At 44.6% G+C, this 17,659-nt stretch overlaps 2 protein-coding genes across 3 annotated transcripts in view; one reads left to right on the forward strand and one right to left on the reverse strand.

Moving 5' to 3' along the window:
• The window catches only part of MED8 (mediator complex subunit 8), a 39,500-nt gene extending 36,033 nt beyond the window's left edge, over positions 1-3,467 (reverse strand). Inside the window, exon 1 of one of the 2 annotated variants that reach the window (XM_069227803.1) lies at positions 3,034-3,467. In XM_069227803.1, coding sequence (XP_069083904.1) covers positions 3,034-3,069 — 36 coding nt within the window. In that variant the 5' untranslated portion in view covers positions 3,070-3,467. The remainder of the gene's footprint in view (positions 1-3,033) is intronic. The other variant, XM_069227804.1, reaches the window with a different exon arrangement.
• A 376-nt stretch (positions 3,468-3,843) lies between these two features.
• The window catches only part of SZT2 (SZT2 subunit of KICSTOR complex), a 606,663-nt gene continuing 592,847 nt past the window's right edge, over positions 3,844-17,659 (forward strand). Inside the window, exon 1 of the mRNA XM_069227802.1 lies at positions 3,844-5,246. Within this exon, the coding sequence (XP_069083903.1) occupies positions 5,220-5,246 (27 nt within the window). The 5' untranslated portion in view covers positions 3,844-5,219. The remainder of the gene's footprint in view (positions 5,247-17,659) is intronic.

The raw sequence follows: 17,659 nt of genomic DNA on the forward strand, positions 1-17,659 counted from the left end.
ACACTCTGAAAATCCGCCTCCTCGAAGCAGGGATCCAAGACCAGGCCCTCGACTGGACCACATCCTTCCTCTCTGGAAGAACCCAGAGAGTCCGCCTCCCCCCGTTCCAATCCAAAGCCACCAACATCATCTGCGGCGTACCCCAGGGCTCATCCCTCAGCCCAACGCTGTTCAACATCTACCTGCCCCCCCTCGCACGAGTGGCCCGCCAACACAACCTTAACATCATCTCCTACGCCGACAACACACAAATCATCCTCTCCCTCACCAAGGACCCAAACACCGCCAAAACCAACCTCCACAAGGGCTTGAAGGCCGTCGCCGACTGGATGAGAAGCAGCCGGCTGAAATTGAACTCGGACAAAACGGAGGTTCTCATTCTTGGGCCCACCCCCTCCGCTTGGGTCGACTCATGGTGGCCAGCCTCGCTGGGCACCCCACCAACACCAACCGACCACGCACGAAACCTCGGCTTCATCCTCGACCTGTTCACCTTCAGAAGACACCTCAAGACCTGGCTCTTCGAGCAGTAGCAGCTCCCCCCCCCAGCACCTTGAAACCCTCACGGGTATGTAGTGCGCTTTACAAATAGACTGATTGATTCTTGGGCTGCTGTTTGCTTAGGTCTGGAGAAAGTATATTATGACATTTCTATGATCTAACATTGAGAATAGTTGCAACCAGCTAGGGGGTGGGGTGGGGTGGGGTGGGGCAGGTAAAAACTCCTGATTTCCAAACCATACATGATTCATAATGAAGAAAAGTTTGTTTGTAAAATTGATATGCAACACTGAATTATAAAAAGTACTACTGAACTTCAATTTCGGGGGTGGGAGGGAGCGAAGGTAGTCCATTGTGCTTTGCATGTTTGGGTTTGTATCAGATTCTTGTCGCCAGACTAAGTTTACGGTTCAATACAGAAATTTGCAAAGTTAAGAAAGTAAGTGCGTCGGGCTCAAGACAATGCCAGCCTGCATGAGCATCAAGTGTCAAGCTTGAACACTAGAGTATTAAAGAACTGGGCTGTTCTATGATGCGGGGTCATCACCTGAAGAGAGTTGAGTGTGCTGAAGCAGATGTCTTAATTAGCAATTATTATTCAGTGTTTATGTATTTTGAATAATGAATTTTGTAGAAAATAAATAATGCAGAAAAATAATGTGCACGCTTGAAAATGTGACCTCGAAGAATGGACACCAGTGTTCACGAAATGTACTAATTAAGTGATTAATATGTATGAAATATTGAAAATGTATTAGATTAATGTAGTAATATGTCATGTTAAGGGTTATGAAGTATGGTCTAGCTTATTAATTGTAGACCTTAACTTAGCGAGTGTCTTGGCCTAGGTTGCCAGGCCTCATGCAGAAGCTGGATTCCTTTGCGTTTAATAGAAAATGCTGACAGATTGAACTAACTGTGAAATGTTTATTGTTTTAATAAAATGCTTAGCAGAAGCTTTCCATGAGAACCAACTAACTGGAGACCGTGTCCTAAAAAAGTGTAACAACTGTGTGTAATGTGTGCAAGAGGTACTTTCCCAGGATGTGAACAATGAAGACACTGACTGGAGAAGAAGATGCAACAAATTTGATACCTGACGAGCCGGATGATGAGAACATCGTCTGGCAGACCAATCAACATCGTGTGAAAGGAGAATTATTAGAATTCATAGATTTGATATAAAATTGTTATTGCTTAGAGTAATAACGTACGATTAACTGACCAACTGGAAATTATTAGGAGATAGTTTGGGTGACTTTGATATAACAACGCGACAGAGGGATTAGACTTCAGATTTGAGGAGAGAGACCAGATTTTAGGCAGGCCATTGTGGGGAAGAGACTTCGAAGAGATTTGAGAGACTGTCATTGGGCTCATACTCTCTGAGAGCCTGATGCTTTGCTGATCGATTGAGGACAAAGACTGATTCTGCTTGCTGACTCATACCGTGGATAGGTAGATATGACTAAATTGCACTTTTATGCCTTTTCTTTCTAGGTACCAACTGCACTTTCTAAAATTAGTTTTCCTTAGCTAGATGTTTTCTAAATTCGTGTTCCAAATTGTTTTGCAAGAAGTTCCACATGCTGATGTTAATCTGGGTTAGTTGAGGTTGCCTACATGACGATTGACAAATTTCAGACACAAATGGTTGACGAGCTATTTTGCTGAATTTTATGGATTACGTAGCATTATTGAAGCTGACCCTGCTAATGATTTGCACTGATGCTTTACAATGTATTGTGATTCAAGCCTTGATTAGGTTGTATTTCTTGCATCTTTTGGTTAAAAATAGTATTCTTATACGCGTTTGATTTTTTTGATAAATCTATATGAATTTAGCATTGTTAATATAAGGGAAATAAACTTACTAAACTTTTCACTAGAGGTGTGGTTACTCATGGCTGAAAAGTCGTGGTGCGTGACAATTACTGACTCCATTGATTATTGAATTTATAAATAATAATTGTGTATTGATTATGGTTTCTGTACTGGAACTATGGTAGGAACATCTTAAGCGAGTCAAAAGGTTCATCGACCTATACGCGTCCCCTTGTAAGTTTACTTATTAAGGACCTACGCGCTAACAAGCGACGGATATCAAGCACAGCGTTTTCACACAGCTCCGAAGCCAAAAGCCTCCAATAAACACGAGACCTACCGCCACAACAAATCCACAAGGAAGAAAACTAAGCTTATAGTAATAATATGCTGTTGAACTCTAAAATGGAGTTAAAGAGTAGCGTGCCACTTGCTGCAACACGGTTCAACGCCTTTCTAGGGGTACTAAGCGCTATATACATACAATTACAACACAATTCAAATTCACACACTTTAATCATCCCAGAGACTGGTCATTCCCACAGGCACGCTTTAATATAATCACACAGTGACTGACTTTCTGGGGGAGCTACGAACCTGAGAGGCATCTACAGCCCTCTCCTGCACTAGCCAGGAATGAGGCGCTCAGCCACTGACCACTGTACAGGGACTGAGGTGAGAAACACCTCAGGGCCATCTTCACCTCACCTGCGTGCTCCTTGGACCTTCCGCCCTCACCTGCATGCTCCCTGGTGCCCTGTGACTCTCTCTCGTCCTCCTCCTGCCTTCTTCCAGGCGCTATACTCTCTCCGTCGCTAGTAGCTTCTCTAGCGCTCCAGGTAACATAGAAGACGGACAAGCCGCACTTGGTCCACGCAGCTATTACCGTGGCGGCCATGTTGAAATGTGCTGTCACCGAGTCTTTTCAGCGCGAGTTCTATGCGCCAGTGCTGTGTTTGAGCTCGGCTTGGGGCACATCCTGACGAAGCTGTTATGTAGCGCTTGAGCGAATATTACTGTATTGTTAGTGTCCTCTATATGACATTTTAAAAGGGTATTTCCTTCTCCTTTAAGGCCAGTCATTGTATCTGAATAAAGCCATGCTGCATGAGACTGTGACGCTGCAAAATTGCTTACTCATTACAAGTAACGTCGTGGAAATAAGTGGGGGTCAATAGGCTGTACGAAGATGAGGTTGGCTCCTCTGAAAACAGCATTGTAGAAACAAAGACTGCCCTTGCTTTTGAACGGCAACTGGGTAACAATCGCCTCCCTGAATACAATCTGTACTACGAAACAAACGACGGACTTTATGATTGTATGGGTGATCGCGGCAGCCATATTAGAATGGTCTAGGCCTAACCAGTTTGGGAGCTGAGGACGCTCTGAGGCATAAAGAGAGATAACTATGCTCCTTCCCCTTTCATGAGTCTTTATAAGCCTCACTATAATCTATATTTGTCGCCTTTGTAGGTTCCCACGAGCGGTGACAAAGACGGGCGGGTTAGACCACTGTCTGTCAGATCAGCGGGACTGCTTCCGGGTCAAGAGAGCAGGTTCTGGGTTAGAGGTGAAAGAGCGGCGGAGGTACGAAGTGCACGGGACTCCAGAGAGTGAGAGAGCTGCTCCGAGGCAGGGGACACTCATGTGACAGCCTGTAGGGAAGAGGAGCAGTTCCCCCGAGGAGTGCCTAGCTAGGAAGAGGGCAGAGAGCGGGGTGTCCTGCGTGGAAGAGGGCATACTCCTGAAAAAGACAGCAGACCTCAAGCAGGGGAAGTAGAAGGGGTGCATCTGAGACCCCCCAAGAGGGTTCTGAGTTGCTGGGACGCCCACCCGGAGGTAGACTGCCCCTTAGACCCAGAGAGAAGGCACATGAGCTCCTGAGACAGGTGACAGTGGTCCTGGGAGTGCAGACTCCTGAGTGAGACAGCAACAGAAAGGAGGAGCCCGGAGTCCTAAGACAGGGGGCGTGGCCGGCATCTAGGGTGACTGAGAGAGCCTTGGGTCGTTCAGAGACAAGCCATCTCCAGCAGAGACTGGAAGAGACAGTTTAAAGAGACGAGGAGTCCAGGAAGAGAGAGACGCACCACTGAGGAAACAGAAAGCTGCCGGTCGCGGGAAGAGGCCCCGACTAGGGGATATTAGGGGTGTGGAGAACACCCTGTGCGTGTCAGATAACTGTTGGTGGACGGGGAGGAGGGGTGGAGAAGGGTGGCTCTCTGTCCCATGGCTTGTGATAGGCTCGTGACTTGGAGGGCACTAACTTAACCACATATATTCAGTGCTTGAGACGGTCAGATAACTGCCCTCAGCCAGTGGGATCCGCCCTGATCTCAGTGCCGGATGCAGACTTCTTTTGGGAAAGAGTTACAAATATCTAAAACCACAAGCACCACAGAAAAAGTGCACACGAATATTACCCTATGAACATTGATTATAAATTCCAGGTGTGTTTAATTTCCACTATCCAGACAAAGAGAAAGCAGAGTGTTACAAACGAGGGACAGAACGCGGACCCAAAGACAGAGGAAACCCCACCAGTGTAGAGCATCGATGCTCTCCTGTGACCACTACAGAAAAGACCCATACCTGCTCCAGAGAGGGTTTCCCATCCATTAGAGATGGGAGGTCTGTTCTAAAATCATCCATATTTCTAGCCCATCAGAGGGTGGCCGGAGCCCTCTCCACGTGCAGGCGCTGACATTGGAGAGAAACGACCGGAGTCCATCCCTACGACTGACTCAGTGCCTATCAGAACACCCAGGGAGTAGAACGTAGGAGTAGAACTTTCCTAGGTACTTCCTAGACACTGTGACCTCCCGAGGAGACTCGAGACCAGTTCTCTTCGGAGAGCAGTACCCCGGTGCACACTGAGAGGGGATGAAGCGTTGGACATGGAGGAGAGAGGACCAGAGGCTGAGGTACATTTATGACGCCCGGTGCTCTTTCTTTTGTTGTATTCCCTTTTATTGTTGCCACTGCATCGATCACAGTCCGCTGTCGAGCATGATATCATTATTGTTGGGTGCAGTCATTGACAGATGATGGTATATATAGTATGTATAAGCAGTGCAACAGCATGTTTTCATGTCTGCGAGGTACTTACTGAGGAAAGTCATAGACTTGGTATTAAATCAATGATGAGTGAACACTTTCCGACCAAATTAGAGAACATTAGCAGGCAGTTGAGACTTTCCACATAGATTTCGTTGTTCCCTTGAACATTGTATTACAGGCACGCCAGTGAACATGTGCATGTGTTAAAATATAGAACTTAATCTGACGCCACCGCCGCATACTATTGCAAGGCTTCAAAAGGCGGTTTTGAAATTTATTTGGGATGGGAGGCCAGCGCGAATCCCGCGCCGCACAATGTATCGTCCTAAGGCCGAAGGGGGTTTGGCGGTCCTGTGTCTGTTGAAGTACTACCAGGCAGCTCAGTTACGCTTTCTACTGGAGTGGAACCGGTCGCTTACAGAAAAGCACTGGTGCTTTATGGACCAGGCGGTGGCTGGGTCTCACATATGAAAGGAGCCCTGGCTCCGTCCTAGGCACAGAGCACATGGGCTGTATTCCTCCCCGATTACGGGTGCGACCCTTCGAGTTTGGGATGCAGTGGCGGTCAGGCAGGGGTTGACGACCTTCCCCTCTCCCTTGTCGCCGATTTGTGAGAACCCAGATTTTGCTCCGGGCCTGCAACCGGAGGGCTTCCGTCGTTGGTATGAAGGAGGTTGCAGAAGAGTGGGGAGCTTATTTGATGCAGAGGGAATAATCCCCTTCTATTGGATAAGGGAGGATTATGGGCTCATGGAGGCGGACAGGTTGACATATTATCAGGTCTGACATTGGGCCCTAGAGCCGGCGGTTGGGCCCTTGGTGGACAGAGTGCTAATTCCTTTTGAGAGATGGCTGCAGGTGAAGAAGGATGATAAACGGGTGATATCGGAGCTATATAGACTCTTGCAGGGGGTTGCACGTCCACTGAAAACCTCGGGACAGAAGCGATGGGAGGAGGAGTTGGGACGAGGGCTGACAGAGGAGGAATGGGGGAGTATCCACTATAGGGCACACCATACAGCAAACAATACGTCAGGGGCAGAGACAGCCTATAAGCTGGCAACACATTGGTACTATACGCCGGCCAGGGTGCATTCGTGGGACCCTTCTAGAGAGCGGCTCTGCTGGAGGGGATGCAGCAACACAGGCACACTTATACATCTGCTGTGGCACTGTTCCAAGTTAAATAGATTTTGGAAGGGCATTCTTGATGATATGGACAACGTTTTTCATACAGAGATACCTAGGTTTCCGGCATATGTTATTCTGGGTTTACCCAATCCCTGCACTTATCCCCTGCGGTCATTGAGGGGCCGACAGTTGGCTCTTGTCCTTAATGCAGCAAATTAGGCAATCTTAGCCCTGTGGGGTTCGGACAGGGTCCCAACTTACACCTCCCGGCTCCATAGGCTGTGGTTCATCCTTGCGATGGAGAAATTACCACTAGCTTTGCAGCGGGCAGAGGAGGCCTCTGAACTTTGGTGATCCTTCATTCAGATCCTTTCCACAGAATTTAATGAATTGACCTGTCCTACCTATCTAAGGGTACTGGGGCTGCTGGAGGTGTCTGGGGGAGAGGGGTAGACGGGCGTCCCGCTACGGTGATGGGGCTGGGTGATCTCCTTGGAGCGCGGGGAGAAGGGCGTTGGGAGGGAGAGGCATTGCTGAAGTTTATACAGGGGAGCACTGTTTTGTTATTGTGTTTTGTTTGTTTTGCTGCATCCCAGCTTAGCACGGACTGGTCTTATGGACACGGGCAGCGTGGGTGCCAGTGGATGGGGTTGTGGGGAATACAACTTCTGCGTGCCTTGTCCTCAGCTCATGTCTAGTTTGACTTTTACTATCCATGGCAGTGGTACTGGTCTGTATTCAATGCTTCTGCCTGTTTTGGTCCCAGCACAGTGCTTTGTGTCTGGTTTCTATACTTTTTATATGCTAATAAACAGATTTGATCCATAAAATATGGAACTTGACAGAAACTTGTCTCCCAAAACCTCCTTAACTCTTCGTGCAGATAAGTCGAGGCTCAGTTCATGGCAGATGGTGTTACGTTTATTCAGATACGTTATCTAATGTTTAGTTATTGCATACAATAAAGATAAGTGCCCAGTTATATTTAATCCCTTTAAAAGGAGTAATGACTTAGAGAAACCTACAAAAAATGGTTATTACTTAAAAACGAATACATTTTAATCACCAGTAAAAGACAAATAGTGAATGTCTCCAGCCGTAGTCTTTAAAGATGTCAAACAAACAAGTTTAAGGTTAGGGCTCAGTTTTGCGTTTCTCAGACTTGATCTTGGTCTGTTCTTTTCAGTGAAAGAGTTATAATAGACTGTAATTGTTAAGAACACTGTTGCACCTCGTATTCTAGTTCTGCATTATAGAACATATACGATCCCTCACCATATCCTTTTGAATTGGCTCCCAGTTTTGAAAAGGACATTTCAGAGAGTTTTTTTGTTTTTGTATCTGTCATCAGGCAGTGAGGAGTAAAGGCCTAACTTACTTATGGACAATTTATAGTGTTCCATTCGTCCAAACTGCTTTGATCGGACTACTTGTTTTTCCTTGTATTAGGGAACGGCTTAGGTAATGCCTTTTCTTTCCTTGCAGCACTATGGTGGAACCCTGTGCTGATATCTTTATGACCCCAGGGGGACCATTAACTTTTAGACAATCTCTCCGGACGTGGTTCTTTCATAGTTAATGTGCTGGTCTTGCTTTTCAATAGTTTTTGGCTTTTCATCTGCCTGGGGATAATAGAGTGCTTAATACATCAGTTTCATTCGTTCTATATACTTAAGTAGGCCAGTGCTATCCTATGCGAGACCCACCTCCCGGATTTCAGTTGAACTGTTCTGGGTGCTGAACGTTTTAACATGCAAGTGTATGAAGATGCTCTTGGGGGTACGTGGCTCGCAGCTACTGGGATGAAGATGCAGGTGGCCTGAACAGTGTTTGTTATTTGAGCCTCGCTCCTAGGTTGATATGTTTTTTTTCTTCTGTAGATTCTTAAATTAGTACAATTGTCAAAGGAATCTTAATTTATCTTGGTATTTGACAATCAACAGTTTATGGTACACCTGGAGTACAGCTGTCACTTTGGGCCCTTGTGGTTCAGGTCAGGAGATCACCCCTAACGGGACAGATATCTTGAGATGTACAGGTCATAATTAAGACGGTAATTTGCCCTTTTGGTGCTGGTTTTTGACATCGGGTTCTGTAGGCTGATGTAACCACAATTTATGGTTCAGGCCATTTAAACCCAATTCGGTTATCTTTAAAACTGTGGGGCGCAGCTGGAAAATGCCTGTACCCCCATCCTACTGGAAGACCTAGCTGTCCTTTGCTTTACAAAGTCTTTACACCTTGGCATGTCGGTATCTTGGGGTTCCACAGTTATCTCTGCTCAGTTATAATAGCCCTGAATTTCGATGCAATTTTTCTTTTTGCTGCAAGGGATTATGGCTCTCTCGATCCTTCAGGAGCAGTATGGAGCTCGAATGAGTCAAAGGTCAAATATAAACTGCAGAGTACTGTTGTGAAGATCTGGATTCTAGGGTGCAAGGCTGACCGGTTACTGACCCTCAGCATAGTCCAACATAATTGATTTGACCAATCCCAAGTATGGCTCAGGTCTCCTTATTCCTCAAGCATATAGACTGCAATCCATCTTTTCTACCCGCCTTCCTCATTTCCTGTGTTCCATCTGAGAGGCAAAGTGGGTGCTAAATAAAATGGAAATAAATCAATTCAGAGCCACTGTGCCCACTATTTCATACCTCGCATTGACATACCCTAAAATGTTTAGGGGAAACATCGTTGTGTTTTTTGTTTTCACTGAATTTGTTCTTAGTTTAATGGATCTTACATACATAAATGTTGCGAAGCATTGATAGTTATGTAAATATTACACTGCATGACATGACCTTTGACCCTACATCTTCTGTGAAGTATAAATCCTCTTTAAAGGTTTACTAGAGAGTTTGATTTGTACTCTCATCCTGCTGCCCAGCGGCTGAATATTATTCTTTTGAACTTCTAACAGTGCCACCGAGTGGATCCCCTATAAATTGTAAATTTTCACAGAAGATAGGTTATACTATACTTAAAGATCTTTCATAGAAATGGAAGGGCCTTCATTAACTAACAGGTCATGTAAAGACTGCTCATTGCTTTCACTTTGAATATTTTAATTTACCCATTTTTAAGCCAGGACTATGTCGACAAGGGAAGGGGTGCTTCGGTAGAGAGCAATGAGGGTTGCAACAGTGCCATGAAATTCTGAAGATCCATTCTATGAAGATCTATCTAACCTTGGACTGGTCCTTGGTTGGTAATCACTCGTTGAATGGGGAAACATTCCATCTAATGAGAATTTCTTTTTTTATATCTTTCTGTAATTTAGTAATTTTTAACAGTCAAAAAATCCTTTGTATTCGTTGATTGTTTTATTAGTTTTTTCCAATTTCTTCTTAAACATTGTAATGAACTCTGGGTCTTTAGTAGTGATTCGCTAGTCTTGATCCTAATAAGGAGAGCATCTGGGAGATGTTTGTCTGTTTTAATATTTACCACAAGCCAGGCTTGGGTACATCTCCAGACAATCATTGACCTATCCTTTCGGAAGTCTGCATCCTCCAGGAAGATTCAAGGCTTATTGGATACAGTTAGTCCCTTTTGTGCGGCATTCACCCTTAAATATTCAGTCATGATTGCCCCATATAATAAGGTTGTCACCTGTGTCTTTTTAAGGTCTAATAAGGTTTCCCTATCATTGAACTTTGATATGGTCCGATTTCATGTTCCTTCCCCAAGTGGTGATGGTGCTGATAAGATAGCTGAAATAGTGTCATCGTCAAATAGCAAATCTTCTACCGTTTTGATATATATATGAACTATTTTTCAATAGCCCAAGGTTTTAGTTAGTAAACGTAAGTGCTACGAGTCACTAAGTCTCACGGCTGCCTGCCTCTCTACATCAATTTTTCATGAAAAAAGAGCGTGAAAGGTTGCATATGGCTTTCACGTAACCTCCCATTAACACATACTGCTACACCACAAAATGTGAAAGCCCAGAAACGTATTGCTGACTATCTTTGGTACCAAATCCTACAGGGATATTAATGATACTAAGAAAATAATATTTCACCCACCCTCTGGTGGCATGCTTCGTCATTAGTGTTTTTTCTCACCCTGGAAATAGAACTCCATCCCGGCGGGCTCACCCAACATGGGACCTCTTAAATATTCAATTTTCTACACAGTTCTGGGGATTCTAGCCAAGTGTAAAAATTGTTATCAGTATATCCTAAATAGCATCATGGGAAACGATACCATGATTTAAAACCTGTAACGCAGATGCCAAATAGGAATCCACTGATTCCAGCTTCCTAATTTTTTGAAAACACATTTTTATTGGCGGGTTTCTTTCATATTCAACAGTACAGTGATATTTCAATATACAACTGTTAGACTGCATATTTTCAATGATGGCCCCCAACAAAAACTACGCCATACGCAATTGTCATCTAACAAATTCAATGTTCATTCCGTAAATAATAGCATCATTTTTGCATAAATATGATCACCAATTCATTCCGTGCTCACAACAAAGCACTTATATAGAAGTGCGACCTCGCTCTGTGGAGTTGCACACTGCATGCCATCAAGTTCACTCGGTGATCATTTATACAGCAGCATAATAACTCACTATGCTGCTCTGATATATGGCTTAAGATTGTGTGTTTTAATCCGACTCACTGAATTTAGCAGCCCCATCTGCTCGCAGGGCTTAGACTCTTCCCTGTAGTCAGAGTCTTGACAGTCATATAAACTGTTGTCAATCCTAAAAAAAAATATATATATATAATATATCTCCTAGCGGCGGTCCCCGGTAGGTTGTTATAGTTAGGACCGTGTCTCCATAGAAAAAGCGTTGTTTGACTTGTCTATGTCTTTGGCACCGTTTGACGAATCTTTACAAACTTTTTTTTTAAAAGGTGGCCCGGTGATTCTTGATGCGCACGGGAGGTTTCGGGGTGATCTGTCAAGCGGGGGCAGAGAAAAAGGGGGCTCAAAAAACATTGTGTTTCCTATGTTAATTCCTGTATGACCTGTCAAAATGTCTACAGCCCGAACCATTGGACGGAATTACACCAAATTTGCCAGAAAGCTAGCTGCTCGTACGCAGATTGTGCTTTCTATTTGGTGTAAATCCGTTCAGTAGTTTAGGAGATATTTAAGGGCAAAAACATTTGTATATCTCTGGTCGCGAATAATTCACGAAAACGTGTGGGAAAAGAAGAGTTGCAATTGGCTGACCGCAACCTGACTAGAAAGTTCCAACCGCCATTTTATTGCGAATACGAATTGGAAGTGGCATAAGTGGTCAGGGTGAAGGTACCTTGATCCCTGGGGTGTGATATAGGTGTGTTTTAGGGGCACATTTTAGGTTTAATAGAATTTTGCATTGCGACATCCAATATTTATGAATTATACGCAAATTATTTGTGATTATGGAAACATTTGGGGAAAAAAACCCACTCATTCATACACTAATTAATTCACTCATACATGCACTCAGAAGCTCAGGCGCCCACTCATGCACCCACTCAGACCCACTCATAGGCTCACACACCCACTTGCGCATCCACTGCCAGAGACGGGCCCTGTGGCCAACCTGCGTTGCGCGGGGTTAGGTGGTTATAAGGGCTTGGCTGTAAGGCTGGGTGGGAGGTTTGGAATAACATATAATTAAAATTATTTTACGTTAAAAAACATAGAAATTCACTGAAAAAAACAAAGGTTACAGGGGTGTTATAGTTAGGTTCTGAATTTACTCGTACAAAACCATAGAAATTCAGAAGTTATAGTTAGGGCATGAGTTATAGTTATTTGAAAGAACTCTAATTATAACTGCTGAATTTCTGTGGTTTTGTATGAGTAAATTCAGAACCTAACTATAACATCCCTGTAACTGTTGTTTTTTTCAGTGAATATATATAGATATATAATCTTATATACCAGGCAGTTGTTTTTTTTTTTGTTGTTTTTTTAAAAAGGGATTGAGAAATGTACGCATGTCACACCTTTTAAACCTCTTTAGTCTGCTGTATGCGAGGTGGATTTCCCTAAAATCAATATGGGATATTATCCTCTATTTGGTTATGTTAAGGGGGAAATTAATCTCCGGTCCGTAGACATCACCGAACAAACAGACTACACACAACATAAATCACCCCATCGCTTGCTTTCATTGTATCTTCTTGATAGTTAATTATAGTGCATGCTTCCATTTAGCAAAAATATTGGTACTACTGTTAAAACTTACATTTAAAATCCCCATTATCATTGTGGGAAGAGAAAAGGGCTTCTCTTATTACTAAATCAAGGTTCCAGCGTCGCTTATAATAAACTGCATTGCTTGCCTCGGCCACACCGTACATATGTTGTACCAAAAGTAAATGTTTTTACATATTGGATTCTTGATGTTCTGTTACTATGATGGAAACCAGTATTGCTAAAAAGATATACTTAGAATATCGATCAACAAGAGTGGTGTCAGGTCCACTTGGTGATGAACAGGAGACTCAATCATGGCTTCTGCTGCTCTGAAAGAGTGCTTCTCCTGTCTAAAAGGGTCATGACTGGTAGGAGACGTTGAAAGTTACACAACTAGAACATGTTTTTTACTCTTGGTAAAAGTATAGGCTTCAGAAGGTGACAGCCTCTCCTGATGCTGTTTTCACATTCTAGAGCAGCAGTGCAGATGGAATTTACATTTTTGCCTGGACAAGCTTCCCAAGAAGCCCCCATCCCATAACTGCTACCAAAGTGACACACACCTCCCAGAGGAGAGTGGGCTTGGCCTACTGATTTATCAGTAATTGCTTCCCTTCCGCCACTCCTGTTACTGTCACTAACGCTGCTACTTCTTCAATAACTCTGTCCTCTTACTGTCTCTTCCATCACTCTCATTTACATGACTGTCACTCTTAACTGCGTCCGGTCCCTTGAAGCCACCCACTTTCTAGTTGCCTGCCTTCCTTTCACTTCATTTAATGTCACTCTCATTGATCTTATTCTCATTATTGTCACCTACTTTGCTTTACTCAATGGTTCCCAACCTGTGGTCCAGGAAGCCTCCTCAGGGGGTCCACAACTGCTTAGCAAATTAATATTAATGGATCAATAAAGTGTATATAAATCAAGTGGCTACATTTGAAGATTTTACAAACTACTGTGGATGTCAAGGAATTTGAAATTGGAAGTTAAAAATTAAATTAGCATCTTGAGATTGATTGGTGGGAACAGTGCAGGTGCATCAAACAGAATATAGTATCGATGATGTGTGGCTTCAAATTAATTTATATTTTTTTGCACTGGTGTACACTTTGTTTTTCACTGCTTTTAGGTCTGGTGTCAGCTAAGACATTTTGATTTTACAAACATTCTATGTATAATATACTTACTGAAAATGGCACTCAGCCAGTTCACATCATCCGCTGGTCTGTCTTTTTGTCATTCACATTTTGCTTTTGCCCACTACAGCATACAGAATGAGGCAATGGATCAGCAAATTTAAGCCGCTATAGGAAAGTGCCCCTTTTGACATGGTCACCTCCTCTGTTTTTTGCCATTGGTACCAAGTTTTTTTCAACTGAAGGTGCACTGGGTTCCTGCTAACCAGGTCCTCAGTGGCAGTGCTTTTTCCCTAAAACAAGGTAAAAGTTTTAATAGTGTACGATTAGCACACAGTTCAGCACCCCAGTAAGTCCCTAGTAAATGGTACCCCTGGTACCTAGGGCCAGGGTACTAAAGAGGGTCCCTAAGGGCTGCAGCATGTATTGTGCCACCCTGAGGAACTCCTCCTAGAAAGTGCATGTAGTCTGCCATTGCAGCAGGACATGGCACACTCCTGTGCCATGCCCAAGTCACTGCATCTAGTATATGTAAGTCATATCTACAGCAGGCCTTAGAGCCCTAAGGCAGGGTGCATTATGTTTGATGTGAGGACAAACCTGCATGAGCATATATGCCCCTATAATGTCTACTACAGCTACTGGATACTGCAAGTGAACAGGGAAGCCATCTTAAGGTATGTACGGGACACTGGTCAATACAAGATTCCCAGCTACATAATGGCTTCACTGAAACCTATGGTGTTTAGTATCAAACACCTCATCTTAATAAATCCATACTGGTGCCAGTATTGGATTTATTATGACATGCATCCAGAGGGCACTTTAGAGGCCTGAAAACCTAGGAGTCTTCTACTGTGCTGGCTGACTGGTATCAACCAGTCTGCTACCACATATGAGCCCGTGCTTTCAGAAGTTAGAATCAATACCCCCTCCGGAGGAAGATGTTATCACCCCCTCCAGCAGGATGGCTAGTGAATCTACATACCAAGGCCAGCGCCTTCAAAGTCCCTGCTGCCTTTGATATGCAAGCCCGGCTTCCCTCAGACCTGGGAGATGCCACCCCCTGTCCTGTGGCCCATTTGACACTAGAACAGGCAGGAAATTAAATATGCAAGTAGGCATTTTGCACTACCAGGCTAGTTATACCCCTAAGGTGGGCTGTCTGATGTGCCCTATTAAGGAGGGGCTCCACCATCTTGTTTTTGATGGAATTAGGAATTCTGGGACAGGGTTATGTCCCCTCCTCACAGGAAATGTTCATATAGAGGGTGTAGTCACCCCAGGGGTAAGTAGCCCATTGGCTACTAATCTACACCCCCTTAAATTCATTATTTATGTGGCCACTGACACCAGGACTTTAGGTTTGTCTGTCTGAAGAAAAAGGAGGACAAAGAAGGCCACCCAACGTGAGAACTGAGGACCAGCCTGGACTTTCGGCGTCAAACCCTGCTTACCCGCTGCTGTCCTGACAGTCGACTGGACCCAACTCATCCTGCAGCTATGCATCTCCCAAAAGCCTTGAAGGGCTGCCAGCACTTCGTAAACCAGCCATCATTTCCCTTGAAATGGAGGAGTCTCTTCCCTGCAACCTGCAGGCACCAACGCAACATCTGGTTCACCGATCTGCTGATCACTGGGTGAACCGATGCAGCAGCCACCCAGGAGCAGGTCACAGTGCTCCAGTATGACATACCCGTCACCCCACGACGTTTGGAGATGCAAAACCCACCAGGAGTCGCTGTGCACCATTTCCCAGGGTACCAGAGCAGTTGCAAGCACTAAGGCTTGTTTGTGTCTGAGCCAGACACCACAGCTGCAAAATGAGGACAGAATTGATCAGTCTGCCCACAAGAGTGGCCCGACGGCCTGTTTTTATTCCCCCTCTGCAGGTCTAATTAAGCACTGTGAGTTTTCTTGACACACAGGACCTGCTGACCAAAACCCTCTTCATCCAAGCGCCCGGGCCCAAGACTATCGACTGTACGCCCTTGCTCCCAGGACACTCACGAACTGAGCCCCCCATTGGGAACGCCGCCACTTGTCCCCCTATGCAGCCCGTTTCTAGATGCCCCTCCATCATCAACAATGCAGTGCTCAAGGCACCTAACCCAGCAACTCTGCACCCAGACTCCCCAGGGCAGATAAAACTGAACCTCTGATGTTTCTTGTGACATTGTCCCCCTAGCAATCTAAGACCTAAAGGGGACCCCGGAGATATCTCTGCAAGTACCCATATGTAGTATGTTTCTTTACCATTTAAAAGCATTACTGTGTAAAAGCACATTTGTCTGTAATACTTACCCAGGGGTGTGGAATTTATTAAAATATCTACTTGTCCAGGGGACAGGTTGCTTCTCAAATCTACTTGTCCTGTAAAAAGATCTACTTGTCCCTTTGGTGCCATGTAGTGTGGCGACAAATATGGCAGCAATCTCATTATGTAAGAGCTCTGATAATAGCCTCTGATTATGCCAGGGCTACTACCTTAGTAGGGCTTGAATACTTGCAGTTTCAATCCCTACTGTAGCAATTTCCTTATTTTTCCACCTTTCTGCAGATCTGCATACTGGGGCTGGAGGAAGCAGTAAGCAATAGTTCCAGGGCTGAAATGCCTTTGAGTCTGCAAACCTACTAACCTGCATGTTTTAAAGATTCTCACCAGCTTCTCTCTAATATTTTCCCATAATAAGAAAGGTTGGACATTTACTCCTGACAATGGCAGAATTAGAACTTCTTCCTGGGTTGGGAAGAAAGTGGCTGGAGGGAAAATGAACTTGCAAATGCTCAATAGATTTTCACATGAGCAAATCTACACATCGTATTTACCCATGCTAAAATACAGTTCACAAATATTTTATAGGGGTACGACATATACCATGGGTGCACTTTTGTGACTTTCTTTAAGAATTTGGGGCCACATGTCAGTAGGTTCAGATTTGCGACCCGCAAATTACGAGTCAGAGAGACTCGCAATTTACGAGTCGCAAATCCGAATGTAGGATGGCACCATCTGTGATTCGCAAGGGCTTCGCAAATGCCCACCTCATGAATAATCATGAGGTGGGTCGCAATTTGCGACCCCCTTGCGAATGGCGGCCCTCACAGGGATGGTGGCCTGCTGGAGACAGCAGACCACCATGTCTGTGACTGCTTTTTAATAAAGCTGTTTTTTTTTTTTTTTGTAATGCAGTCCATTTTCCTTAAAGGAAAATGAGATGCATTACAAAAACGAAAAATGAAACGTTTTTGTTTCATTTTTTCAGAGCAGGCAGTGTTCCGCAGGACCACTGCCTGCTCTGAAAAAATGTTTACAGTGACATTCACAATGGGTGAAAACTGCGACTGGTTTGCGCCCGCGTTCGCGGTCACAAAACAATCCTACATTGCACTGTGAGTCGCAATTAGGAAGGGAACACCCCTTCCTAATTGCGAGTTGCAAACCCGTTTTGCGATTCGGTAACCAGGTTACCGAATGGCAAAACTGGGTTTGTGCATCGCAATGTGCAAAAAGCTACCTACATGTGGGCCTTGGTTCCTAATTAGGTCTGGTGTTAACAAAACATTTTGTTTTTATTAAACTTCTATTTCTCTCTCTTTCGGCTGGCTTTACTGTGATCGATCGCATTCTGCTCTTCCACAAGGAGCATATTGGCACACAAAGTAGTTTTGTTCAGTGTCAGGAACTACAGTGGCAATCATTGACGTAACGAAACTGGAGGGTGCCCCTTTGCAAAGAACATGGAGGAGCCCCCTCTCCAGACTCACTCAGGCCAGGTGCTGTGCTGAAGGGGCCCCCAGGAGGGCGGCTGCGGCCCTTTGTTATGCCACTGGTGGCAACGTGTGCTTTT

The sequence above is a fragment of the Pleurodeles waltl genome, chromosome 4_1, assembly GCF_031143425.1.
Source record: "Pleurodeles waltl isolate 20211129_DDA chromosome 4_1, aPleWal1.hap1.20221129, whole genome shotgun sequence".
NCBI classification, from domain to species: Eukaryota; Metazoa; Chordata; class Amphibia; order Caudata; family Salamandridae; genus Pleurodeles; species Pleurodeles waltl.